The sequence below is a fragment of the Syngnathoides biaculeatus genome, chromosome 11 (genome assembly GCF_019802595.1).
Source record: "Syngnathoides biaculeatus isolate LvHL_M chromosome 11, ASM1980259v1, whole genome shotgun sequence".
NCBI classification, from domain to species: domain Eukaryota; kingdom Metazoa; phylum Chordata; class Actinopteri; order Syngnathiformes; family Syngnathidae; genus Syngnathoides; species Syngnathoides biaculeatus.
In genome coordinates this window covers 22,082,654-22,096,174 of record NC_084650.1, presented here as the reverse complement: position 1 = coordinate 22,096,174, position 13,521 = coordinate 22,082,654, and the positions used below count along the sequence as shown (strand labels likewise).

Sequence of the window (13,521 nt, the reverse complement as noted above, 5' to 3'; positions counted from 1 at the left end):
ATATAAAATATCCAATAGAGTTGGTTCCACTTCACGATTGTGTCCCACCTGTTGTTGATTCTTGACAAAATTTAAATTTTATATCGTTGTTTGAAACCTGAAATGTGGCAAAAGGTTGAAAAGTTCAAGGGGGTTTAAATACTTTCACAAGGCACTTTAGACAAAAAAAACTAACCTTTTACATTCACGTTTATGGACAACTAATAATTTTCAATTAACCTTCCATGCATGTTTTGGGAAGATGTGTGGATGCTGGAGTACCTGCAGCTAAGATTTGAACCTCAGAAGTGCGAAGCAGATGTGCTAACAGCTAGGCTGCCAAGGTTAAAAATTGTTCCTGCAATTTCCATTCAAACACTGTACATATACTGTCATATTCTAATCAAGTCAAGTCAAGTTTATTTGCATAGCCCTTAATCACAAAAGTGTCTGAAAGAGCTTCACAAGCCCACAATTCACAAACATGGACTACGTCCCCAAGCATGTACCCCTCAACTGGCCAAGGAAACAAAGGTCAAAATAAATAAAATACATTTTGGGGGGAGGATGAAAAAAACAACAACTTTAAAAGGAACCACCAATAAAGGAATTCTCCTTTGTGAATGGCCAGCCTGCAATGGCCCAACCGAGTGGCCAACTTTTTTCCCATAGCACGATGCTGTACAATAGTTCAAACTGCAAAAACATTGTTTCAATTGAAAGCCTGTGCAGACAACGTGGGAACACACAAAATTAGCTCTTGATTAATAATAATAATAATAAAAATGCGGACAAAGTCACAGACAAGAGGTAACTTTAATTCAACATTGTGAGAGTCCAAAAGTTATCTTACAGCTCATCAAAAACAATAACAATCTATACAGTAGATTTTTTTGTCTCTTCTCTTAGAGCTTTTTAGTGTATTTGCAGTCAAAGACAAAAATCAACAACAAAAAACACAGGAAAAAAATAGACACTGGCTATTTGGTTGGCATCTGTCTTTTTCGTCGTATAAAACTTGAACAAAAATCATAATGGGGATGGAGCTAAGTTTCCCAAGAAGCCATTCATTTGTGTACGACAATAGACCTCTGTGGTGTATTTGTGAAACAGATATGGTGTGGGCCCTCACATAGAACAACAACAAGTGCCTGAAAACACTCGTCTGTCAGCAGGCACCACTCACTTCAAATGCTCCTTAACAAAACTAGAAAAGCAGAGAGAAAAGTCCCCTTATCGGTCCGTCTGTCCACAACATGCACGCAAACACACACACACAGATACACACTGAAGCACAGAATAATCTTTAGAAAAGAAATAAAAAGATGACAGAAATGAGCTCTGTTTAGCTTGTAATGAAGCCATGTTGTAGAACGGGACATGTAGCATGAATGCCACAGGGATCAGCTACTTAGGTCTAAACTGTGATTCCTGCGCGTGTGATACAATTGTGCTTTGGCAGCGTTCTGCTGTGCTACTTAGAATTAAACAAGGATAGCTAAGGTGAAAGGATGTCTCGAAGCAAGTCAAAACGCGCCATTGCTGTTGTATTTTCGAGTGTTTTGGAATTATGGCTCTTTGTGTCCTCGCGTGTGCTTGTGCTTTGTCCGCCAAGTTCCCATGAATTCCTCTGTGGCAAAGAGACTATTGTGGCAAGGCTAGAAAACTGTACACGTGGTTGAATGAAGAATGGGATTGCATTGTTAAGGCATCTAGACTGCTGGTAAAGATTACAGTGACAGAAAACAAGAGTGTAGAGATACAATATGTAAGCAGGCATAAATAACATGGGGAAAGGAAGAAGAATGCGCACACACACACACACGCACACACGCTCATATACGCACGCACACAAGGACAGTGCCACTCAAGAGAAGAACCCATGCATATTAACAATATCAATCTGGAAAAAAAAACAAAAAGATATATCTTTACAGTATAATATGTGTATATATTCTTTAAAAAAATCTACTTCAACCAAATACTCTGAATAAGATGCTACTTTTTTTTGCCATACAATAAACATTTTCATAAGGAAACAAACCAAAAACAAACCAAAAAACCCAACAAGACACATTTTATTAACTTATACAAAAATAGACAATGGTGTGTTGGTGAGTGTACAAAACCAAAAGAAGTCACATTTAAATAGTGAGAGACAACAGTGAATCATGTAACAAAACACAGTGTAGTATGTTCACAACTAAACAAAGGTGATGTACAAATACAAGGGATAAATACAGTATTTATAGAATATCTTACACAACCCCTTTTTTTTGTATCCAAATCCTTGTTGTATCTTTAAACCTTCTGTACTGAGAAGCTGCCTTAAGACATTTTTCAAACTAGAGCTTTTGCCAGAAAAAAAAAAAAAAAGCTGAATGAAATGAATGAAAAAAATCACCTTTTTATATACAAAAATATATCACACATTTATTGTAATGTCATATTTGCTTGACTCCTTCAGTACAGTGCTGGCTGGACACACACACACATCATTAGGCTTTTCAAGTTTTTCCAAATCCATTTTGGCTAAATCATCACATTGCATTTTTTTTAAAACTCCTGTGACATCCTTCATGGTCACAGTTTTGGTAGAATTAAAACAGCATAAATACAATAGGATCATTGCGTTATACTCTCTCATTCAATTTTATTTCTGTGTGTGTGTGTTTGTCTTGTTTTTTTTTTTTTTGAGCAAGCAAGCTAGACATTTAACTTTTTGTGCATGTTACACTTTGCTTCTCCAGTAATCAAATAAACAAAGACACAGATGAATATGAATCCCGGAGCTACACTAATTCAACCAAAAGGGAAATGACATGGCAAAGATTGTTCCGTCTTCTAAATCCCAGTGGAGTGGAAAGGCCTGAGTTTTGAACAGAGTTCTTATCGTCACTTCAGCTCCAGTGTCCGACACACACTCGTGTCTTATTCCTCTCAACATTCTTCTTTTCCAGAGCCTCTACATGGGTGGAACAATCATCCCTGGAATCGCTGCTTGTGGGAAAAGAGGGGGAGGAAAGAGGGAGAAAGGGAGGCAGTGGGGGGTAAAGAAAAAAAAGAGAGCGAGAGGTCAGTCATGTGATAGCTGGGTTTCATCTGTCATCACAACAGTGCCATAACCCAAATGTGCTGCCGCAAGGATGCGTCTCGCTCCCTCATTATCTCCTCAAATCAAAACATTTTCCTGCTAACTCGCCACACAAAGACCACATCATTCCAGTCTGACGTGGGCCTCTTCCAAATAGTTTCATGCGAACACTGCCACTGCTAATTGTTAGCAGTTACAGCAAAGTATTCTGTTTGTGTGTGTGAACAAATGCAACATGGGTGATGGAGGCGATGAGATTTGCTTGACACATGGAAACGGATTTAAAATGGCGGACCCTTTTCGCACACTCAGCATTGACATTAACTACACTTCCAATAAAAAAAAAGAAAAAAAGCCTTTACCTCCCATCATGTCTTGGGCGTGCTCAACAGCTTCTGCATGTGTGTGTGTGCATGTGTGTGTGCGTGTGTGTGTGCGTGCGTGTGTTTATTGGTGAAAAAAAAAATCCCTCTCTGGTCCCATTATGGGGTGTTGTTTCAATTTTTAACCACCCAATCAGACAAGAGCAACCAATTAGAGATAGAGAGGGTGAAAGACGAGGTATCAATCATTTACCATGCACTGAGGATCATACGTACATGTCCACAGCATCATCTTGGGTTTTAGAATCTTTGCTGAAACTATGGTGGAATATCAGCTTCCGGGAAAAAAAGTTAATTCCTCGTTTGCTAACAACTGAGCATAGAACAAACAAAGAGGAGCAGGGTGTACGGATTTCAGGTATCTGAAATGATTCAGAAGCGATGCAGAATTAAAAATATTTCTGCTTGATTCACAGGTGTGTTTTTCTTCTGTTTAATGTTTAACATATTGTACATACCATAAAAAGTAATCTTCCAGCCAATAACATTCAATGTTATCATTACAATCCATTTCGAATAAGTCGCGCTCCCAATGTAGCAGCAGTGGCTAACGTCTGCTTGTTTACACTGCTTGTGCTATCTTAATTTTGCTAACAATGCTATTTTGTTAAAGCTGGATTGTGTTATGCATGTCAATTTTTGACGACACACTTTCATTGTCGAATGGCATTATGAATGAACATGTTTAAGAATCACCCTCATGCACAAAAATGAGAAGCACATTTCAAGCGGCTTTGTTCAGAGATTTCAGAGGGGGATAAATTAGTGAAGTGAGGTGACATTCAAATCTCCCGAGTGGTTTTAAAATGGCAAAGGTTCACACAAGTCAAACTATAGGATACTGCTCTATGTATGATGAAGCGCAGTTCCAAATAATAAATAATGCATAAGTTTAAAATTTCGCCCCAAAACGTGTACAGTGTGGAATTTTGAAAAATATGCTTTAAAAGAACGAAGATGTGAATTGGAGGTTGAGGTTGGATGACCCCGTGGATGGATCCATGGATGGATGAATGACTATTGTTATCTTTGAAAAGGCAAATGGTATATTTTTTTTCTTATAAACTCATGAATCAGATCATGCAGGTGTTGCCAATCTGGTCTATCGCCGCTCACGGTTCACTCCCTCAGCAATTCCCTCCCCCAAGTTTTACACATAAGCTATTACATTGAGGAATTTTTGCTAGATAGTGGCTTCCTATTGATTCCTCTCCGTCTTCAGTCCACAAATTCCCAGGTTATTTCCTAAATGTGTCCGTCTTGTTAGGATTAACTGGATGTGTGTGTGTATGTCAGTATGATCAGCGTGCAGTGGCCTCCAGGTCGCCGTGTTCAGCGCTCATCAATGGCGGCAGAGGAAGTGAGGAAGTGCTTAGCTCGGGGGTCTGATAAAGATTCCCATCCATCATTTCTCTGGCTCAGAATCTCAACACCATACAACATCCTGGCCAGACGGGCCAACTATGAGCGGTGTTGGATGGAAATAGGAGAGCAGAATGACCCCTGGTGGCACAGCACACACCTCCCCACGGACGGTGGACACAGCACAAGGCAGGAAGCAGGAAGCGAAAACAGGAAATGGAACACATATGCGTTCTCACTGACAAGTGGAGCGTGACAAATAAAAAAACGAGAAGGAAGGGCAGGGCAGGATGAGCTGCTGCTGTGAACGAGCTGGGTGGGATAGCGTGGGATGGAAAGAAACGGGAATAGTGGACAAAAAAAGAGAAAAGCGGGATAACATACTTCAGGAGAAGGCCAGGCCCTGCAGGGAGCTGGCTGATGAGTACTTGCTAGAGTCCACAAAAGACTGATCTGAAGTCAGGAGGGACAGTCAGGGATCAAGGAGGGTAAAGGAAGAAATAAAAGGGTGAAGTGGAGGAGGGAGGGGTAATAAGAGGAAAAGGAAAAGGTGAGAAATTGTTGTTAAAAGGAGGGTAATGTAGCAGAATTGGCGCTTGACAAGTCGCAGGCAGTAGTGCAGGTCGCTGTCACTGTACTTGACTGAAGGAGTCAATTACAGTGGAACCGCTACAGTCAAATCCAATTTGGAGTCCAACCAAATGTTTGTGGCAAAAATACAACTGAATCTGGCTCTCTTCTGTGGCCAACATAAAGGAGTACGTACACCACAACAGCTTTGTTGGAAAACCCAAGATTTTCCTTTCGTAAGCAGTATTTTGTACAGTTTACTACAGTGCAAGAGAGACTCCCACAAATGTAATTTTGTTGGTAATTCATTCATATCCATCCATCCATCCATCCATCCATCCATCCATCCATCCATCCATCCATCCATCCATCCATCCATCCATCCATCCATCTTTCATTATAACTTTATTAGTTCCCTTGTGTGAGGCATAAAAGACCAATCAATCACCTTATGCACCAATAGGGTATTGGTAATGCTTTTAATTTAGTTTTATTTAGTGTCATTATACTTCATTTCACTTCTCATGAAATCTTAGTTAAGTTAATATGATTCTTAAAAACATTATCTGTACACTGAATGCAGATTTAAAGGTACTCATAGCTAACATTTAACATTGCTATCTAGTATTTGGGAACAAAGACTAAATCAGTATCCCGAGACAGATTGGGGTGCGCTTTGGAGGGTCCAGTTTGTAAATCTCACTAATCAGCTACCTCATTCTTACCTTGCAGGCTGTTACCAGTGGCGCTGGTGCATGTGGGCGGTGGTGAGTTTTGGGGTCGGACGACAGGGGCAAAGGCGCTCTTCTGCTTAACTGCGGCAGACACCATGTTAGCAGGGGAGAAGGAGAAGATGCCGGAGGAACTGCTACAGTTGGAGGGCAGGCTGGTCGACGACGCCATGGTCGGGCTGGACGGGACGACTGAGAGGTATGGAAGGGGGGAGGGGGAGAGCGAGGTTGGACGGAGGGCAGGAGAGGGGGATAGAGGGTGTCAGGGAAGTGGGATGGATTGGAAAGATGAAGACGGAAAAAAATGGGAAGAGTCGGGGTTAGAGAGAGGGCCGAGGGCAGAGGACGGGCAGACGGGACGTACAGAAAGGGACTGGTCAACGGATGATGGCAGGAGGGATAAGAGTTCAGATAAATAGCTCCCATGTATAGTTTAAAATCAAAAGTCACGTGGACATGTTAATATGTAGGACTTTTCTTTAAATAATCATAAAACCATTTATTTATTTATCTTTTATAAAAAGATCACTAAATTTTCATGATCAATGCTGTTCTCCTGCCTGGCTTTCCCCCCTGGAGCACACTTTGAAATCCTACAATCTGACCCCACTTGATTTTTGACTGGGATTGGGATTGACATGCTTGGTGGTATTCCCACGCCCCCAAAAAGGGGGCAAAAGGGCACATCTGAAAGAATCCATGCTGACTTCTGTCTTGACAAACATTATAACCCTCACATTTGATGAAGTCCCTTCTAGGCATCGGGAGCCTAATGCAGTACCTTCAACTCAATTTCAAATGTTTCCTTTTATTCCTTTTTCCTTTGTTATATCTTTTTCCAACATTTGCTACATTAGTTTTTTTTGTCCAAGAGTTATTGTAAGGGAGACATGTGCTTAAGAACACACTATCCAAGCCACAGACTTTTGGGGGTCAAGACCAAGTCAAAACCAAGACCGAGAGCGACAATTAAATGAATTGAATTATTACTTAAATCTTTGTATTTAAAAATTAAAATTTGAAGAACCACTTGTTGGCATTTTAGACACAAATGCAGCATTTTGTGACCAAAACTTGCACGGGTGGGTCTGATAATTATTATTATCAGATTTCTGATATCCTGATATCTCCTAAAAGTTACCAGACCCCACCGAACTAAGAGCGATGTCAATTGAGTTAAATTTACATCAGCTACCGCCAAAGTTTAACATTTTTAAATTACGTTAAACACACTCACATACAAATTTGACACACAAGTGATAAGAGCACATTGTAACCTGGCTCTCGTCAGGAGTGTGTATGCACCAAAACTATGCTTAAAAGTAAAACCAAACATGTGTCTAAAATTATGCATTCAAATACATAAACTGATGGGCCACAAAATCAAGTACACTGCCATTTGTGTGGTGGGGGAAATAATATGCAACATGTATTGTCTGTATAGTACCGTTAAGCAGCGGTGTTGAAACTTTTGTCCGGCATCTTTGAATAAACACGTGTCTCAAGTGTTAAAACAAAATTGGGGATTGTCAACGCTATCCGCCCCCCCTTTTTTTTTTTCTTTGCGATCCTTCACCTAGAACCACGAGGAATTATTGCTGGCTGGCATCTCCATCAGCTAAGAATGCATCACAGAGGAGATATGGAAAGGGACAAGAGCCGCAGTTAAAGTGAAGTGAGAGAGAAAACTAAACGTGACAGGAAATTGGAACTGTTCTTTCCTTCCACGATTATGGGGAATGAAAAGTTACTCTCCCACGAACTAACGGCTGTTAGAAAATGGCACTTGTTTGTTTACATTCAACCTTCAGATGCAGCAGCCAACACAAGTAATGTAATTCATGCTGGAATCGGGAGATTACAGTTTCAGAATTTTGGTGCCCTCGTACTGGTCAGAGACTTTAATCACGCAACTCTTTTTTATCTACTAAAGACTTCACAGAACATGTAGACTGCAACGAGAGGAATCAAAACTCTTGACATCCAATATGCTAATGTAAAGGTAGCATTAGATAAACCTCTCAATATTTATGTAGTGGATTTCTACAACAATAGAAACTCTAACTACTTCAACTCCCAAACTGTGTGAAGCAAATTGAACATAACCATCCTTAAATGGAAACGATTTTCTCAGTTGTGCAAGAATATATTGATTACATTGATTAATTCATATAAAATAATATGTAATTTCCATCCAGAATTCTGCCATGCAAAAGATTGTAATGCTCATATAAAAGTAATCTTCACGACATTAAAATGGCACCCTGTGAATATTTCATTTCCAAAATTGTACAAGAGAATTTGTGAAGGGGATCCAAAGTGAAGATGGAGGCTTTCTCCACAATGGCTATTAGCTGGATTTAGTGTACGCGTAAGCCACCAATTTCCTCAGCCAAATTCTCTCTCACACTGACATCATCCCATCTATCCACTTCTCGAGGGTTTGTCTTTTGTCTGCTAATACACTTAGAGGATTCTCCCCCTCAGTGATTTTACAATCAGCCAAGTCGTATTTCACCTGCCCTCTGATATCTGCTTCTGCCTTTATTGTTGTTATTATCCAACACTTAGCTTTTATGGCCCTTCCTGCCAAATCCTTGCAATAAAGTCATAATCCATTTATGAAGGGGCCTAACTAATCAATTAATGAAAATTGGACCTACAAAGGCAGGCTGAGGGGCCATTGATTGAAAATGTCTGTGTGGGGCCGATGAGCCTGTTAAAATACTTGTTAACACCCAAGAATCAAAGAAGCGAAATGGAATTGCTTCTCTAGCAATTAGTTTATTGATTTAATCAAGGGTCTTTAATGTTGAGCGCGAATGTGTGTGTGTGTGTGGGCATGCATGCGTGTGTGTCAGGCGGACCGCAAAGGTGATCTCCTCCCCTTTCCCAATAAAGGGAGGATTTGTGTTTGACTCTGTTCTTAAGGAAATAGATGAGCCAGCTAAACTGCTCAATTTGCTCCTTGTACATCCAATTTTGTGTCCACCTCACAGTGTTATAACGGCCAAAAGGCTCTTGATCTTTTCATCCTCGCCTGACTCATGTGAGAGCTGATTGGTCGTAGGCTCTAAGATGTGATGCATTTACTCACTAGCATACGGGGAGTTGCCCGCAGATCCATTGAGGAAGTTGGGCGAAGTGCCCAAGGTTGCCATGCCAGAGTTAGCGTAGCCATTCATGCTAGTGGAGACAGAGCTGTAGCTACCCTGCTGGGGGGTGGTGCTGGGGACATAACCATGAGGGGACACACTGCTTGTAGTCCTACTGAAACCTATGGACAGGGAAAGAGGGAGAGGCAGAGGAAAGGGTAGAAGGGAAAAGAAGAGAGAAAAGATGTTAAGGGTATAAAAGAAGAGAGACAAAAATAAAAATCCATGCAATGCTGCCACTGAGAGATATGCATGACACCGAAGAGGCAGACGTCGCTTGGATCAAACCCGATGAGTGGCAGATAGGGTAAGACATCACACACGTCAAATAAGAACCATTGTATTGTGTAACTGACTACCAGGAGGAAATAGAGAGGGAGTAAAGATGTTGTCCCTATTTACTGTCATCTCAATGCTCCTTGAATTGAAATAGGTGTTGGGATGGTACTGCTTGAAAGCCATTTAGTGCAAGGTGTAGTCCGCCTGTCTCCCGAAGTCAGCCAGGATGGACTCCAGCTGAACAGGATAAGGGGCATTGAAAATGGATTGATCATTATTACTGTGGTGCATACATATTCGAGGTTCAGTATTTGCTAATTTACCTGTTTCCAGATTTTTTGGGGCGAGAAGGGAAGGGAAAAGCTATTCAACTTTTTGTTTTCTGAAAAAAAAAAAAAATGCCAATTTGTAATATTGTGTAACCAAGCCACAAAAAAAGTCTTCATAATGTACTATATTCTTTGCATTGTGGCATATTTAAACGAGACAGGCAACAGTTACTGACAGCCACAGCCATAATTAAAAAAAAAAAAAAACATCAATCTAGTTGTCCTCTCAACAACACTGGTGGAAGGCAGAAGGTCGTTGTGTTCGGCAGAACTTCGGAAACACACACGCTCACTCGTCGCATCCAATCACAAATCTTATAGTAGCCGTGTTGGGTTTGTGATTGACAGTCAGCAGGAGTGGATAGATAAGTTGCTGTCACACATGTCTGCTGCAGCTGCTTTGACTCGCGATCGTTTCACCAAACTGGGATGAAACACAGCATCAAAACCAATGGAACCTGCAACAGCATCTCAGCGGAACACCGCTAAATCTATCAGTGATTGCCAATTCATACTGTCATCGGAATGGATTCATCTGTCTCACACTAACAGCTATTTTGGTTGAAGCCATCCGCCTGCAAACCAGCGGACATTCCACCCAGCAAAGGCTGTCAGTGGTGTGAGAGAGGCCACGGAGCATCATCGCCATCAATGTACAGTAACTCTTGTGCTTAGTTGTGGAGTGAAATGTTACTTTTTGATGCTGCACTGCTGCAGTACAATATTTTTTAAATCATTATTATAAGAATTGTTAACGTGTACATAGAGGTATTATGGATGTCAATGCTTAGTTGTAAACTGTTAATGATAAAGTACCTTATTTTTAAGAGTGCTTGTGTTTGAAATGCTGCTCAAGTGTTGTAGTATCAACATTTGTTGTATATTTACGATTGAAACTTGTAACATAGGCAATCATAATAAATTTTCTGGGGGGGATTCAATTATTCACAGAAATTGGCAATCCTCTGTTTGTTATCTCTTTTTATACCTGAGCCAGGGGAAAAAAGTAACTCATCATCACTGGATGCCTTCATTTTGTTTAATAGTGTTGAATTAATATCTTGTCGCTCGTCTGACCAAAGGTAAGGAAATAAAAACAAGACTCATTATAAAGACTTTTGTTTATCATGACAATAATTTGACCCTGGAACACAATATCTTTCTTCCGTTTGTCTATTAGAAGAATTAATTCAAACTTCAAAATTGGAACTTCCACTATAACAGTTTATATCCCTTTCTGGGATCGAAAAGGCGTGGCCATGTTCCCCAGCTGTCAAGTGTCAAAGTTACAAAATCAAAATCCTTATGTTTTTAGGGTACAACCCCGTCGCTGCTCTAAAAGTACAATGGTGCACTTTTGCTGAGTGTATGCGGCCATAATACTGGATGATGCTAAGTATGAAGAGGACAAATTGCGGTGGGATAGATAGATAGATCACTCTGTTCCACTCTACAGCTCTATACATGGATAATGGCCATGGCGATATAAGCCAAAAAAAAAAAAAATGTTCGGATGGCATATGGGACTGAGAAGGCAATGAACAGATCAGACGAGGAAGAGCAATAAAAGAGTAATCCAAGTAGTAAAACAAGAGGCCTCTAACCTAACTGGCTCGTCTCCAAAAAAAAAAAAAAAAAAATACACAGTGTATATTGATAAGGCGATTGCTACTAAAAACTCATGTGGCTCCCCTCAAAGATGTGAATCCTGCTTTTTATTCTCAATGGGCTTCGGGTTACAGTGGAAAAGATAGAGGACTATGCATGCGGATCGCAACTCTAAATGCTGACAAAGCAGGAAAAAAAAACACTCGTAATTGATCACCAGTGTACTCTCAGCAATAGGGGCTGCACTTTAACCATCAAAGTAGCCTCTTCTAGCATAATTAGCATGCATTGTGGTAGTAAATAAACCACAAGTCAAGAGACTTCTGTTTCCCGCATCCAAAGACGACATTTTGAGATGACGCTCGTTGCGAGTACAGAGAAACATCCAGATGCTGATCCATCCACCTGATTTTTTTCTCCTTCCCTAGATACATGTGATGAATCACCCCTGACTGGGCCCACATCTCTCTCTGTCAGACAAGGGCCGACCCCAGTCTAATATACACACCCCGAGGACCTGCTCATATTTCTCCATTGTGGCTCATCCGTGACTCTCTAGTTCTCCATTCTTTACAATCTCTTGGTCTTTCCTGCCTCATCTACACCTTTCACTTTTTCTCCTCACTTCCACTGCTTGCTTCTTTTCTCCGTGTTTTTCTTCAAATATGTGAAATTTCTCACATGCTTTAATCACGTCACATTTCGCTGGACAGTTAGATGATGAAAATTAAGACAGTCCTTTTCCAAATCTTTGCCGTCTTTACTCACCCTGATTGGCTGTTTGAGCCACTTCCGACCCGGAGAAGGAGTTTACGGCCATCATGCCCGCATGGACAGACCCACTGCCGATGCCAGCTAGCTGGTTGTGCCCTCGCGGCACAGTCGTGTAGAGGGCCTCTGCGATGTCTGCTGCTCGTTTCAGGATCATTTCCTGTCATTGAGGGAGGATCAGAAGAAATGTCAAGTCCTATGTCTTCTTTTGCCCTCTCTATTTTTCCTCTATTGAGTTTTCCAAGATGTGGACACTCTTTAAACCATAGGCGGTTAAAATTCACAACCCCTCCATAATACGGTAACTTGTACCCTTATGAGCAGGACATTACAATTGGCTTTTGTGTCTCAGACACAGAGAAATCGAAGCATCTATTACAGGCAGCTGATAGAAGAGAAGGTCCTGCAAATGAAAACGGGAATTGTGCTTTTTGAGTTGGGATTTTGTCAACTCTATTATTTCAATTTTATGACATTTTAATAAGGGGTTATGTCATAATCCAGGGACGGGCAACTTCAATGATGGAGAAAGCCACAATTTGTCATCCCTGGTACACGGAGTTTACACTTACACACTTCTTAACTAGATGTATGACAAAAATGCCCTTTTTTCAATTGAACCCATCACAGTCTCATCAGATCTAGGAAGCTAAGCGGGTTTGGCCCTGGTCAGCACTTGGATGGGAGAGCGCCTGGGAATACCAGGTGCTGTAACTGCATTCATCTAAAATGACACGCTGTGACGACCCCTAATGGGGCAAGCCAAAAGGAAAGACGACAGTATGTCAACTTATTTCTTCTTTAAAATCTGCACTCTTCAACAACAAAGGGTTTGAAGTAAACAACAATAGAGCCACATATTGGAATTTCTTCATAAAAATAACTATTCAATGATGGCACAAAACTGCTGAACAGCAAACCAACATTAAGTGCAAGAACATTTTTTTTCACCAAACTCCATTGATATTTTAATATTATACTATGTTGCTGCATTTCACTCAAAATTTACAAATGGTCTATAATGATAGAAGACGCTTAGGCAAAAACATAAAAATCATTCGAGAAATGAACAAGTTGTGACTTAATTTCCACGTTCATGACATTGCCTTTGATTGGTACGTCACCCCTGCCTACATCGACACCTTGTAGGCGTGTTGTGTAGCTGTGCTGCTACAGCATGCTAACGTATCTAGTCTTCGCTTGATATCTGTGGTTACAACAATCGTGTGTCCACCATACACGTTTGCTATGCCATTAATG

General features: G+C 40.8%; 1 protein-coding gene across 4 annotated transcripts in view; it reads right to left on the bottom strand.

Annotated features, from left to right (window-relative positions):
* Positions 1 to 782: 782 nt before the first annotated feature.
* ebf1a (EBF transcription factor 1a) overlaps positions 783 to 13,521 on the bottom strand; it is a 66,962-nt gene continuing 54,223 nt past the window's right edge. Inside the window, exons 13-17 of one of the 4 annotated variants that reach the window (XM_061835379.1) lie at positions 12,259 to 12,421; positions 9,217 to 9,396; positions 6,114 to 6,311; positions 5,203 to 5,271; positions 783 to 2,976 (exon numbers count right to left, since the gene is read on the bottom strand). In XM_061835379.1, the coding sequence (XP_061691363.1) occupies positions 5,204 to 5,271; positions 6,114 to 6,311; positions 9,217 to 9,396; positions 12,259 to 12,421 (609 nt within the window). In that variant the 3' untranslated portion in view covers positions 783 to 2,976; position 5,203. Of the gene's footprint in view, positions 2,980 to 5,202; positions 5,272 to 6,113; positions 6,312 to 9,216; positions 9,397 to 9,714; positions 9,791 to 9,876; positions 9,936 to 12,258; positions 12,422 to 13,521 lie in introns of those variants that run through there. The other 3 variants (XM_061835376.1, XM_061835377.1, XM_061835378.1) reach the window with 3 other exon arrangements.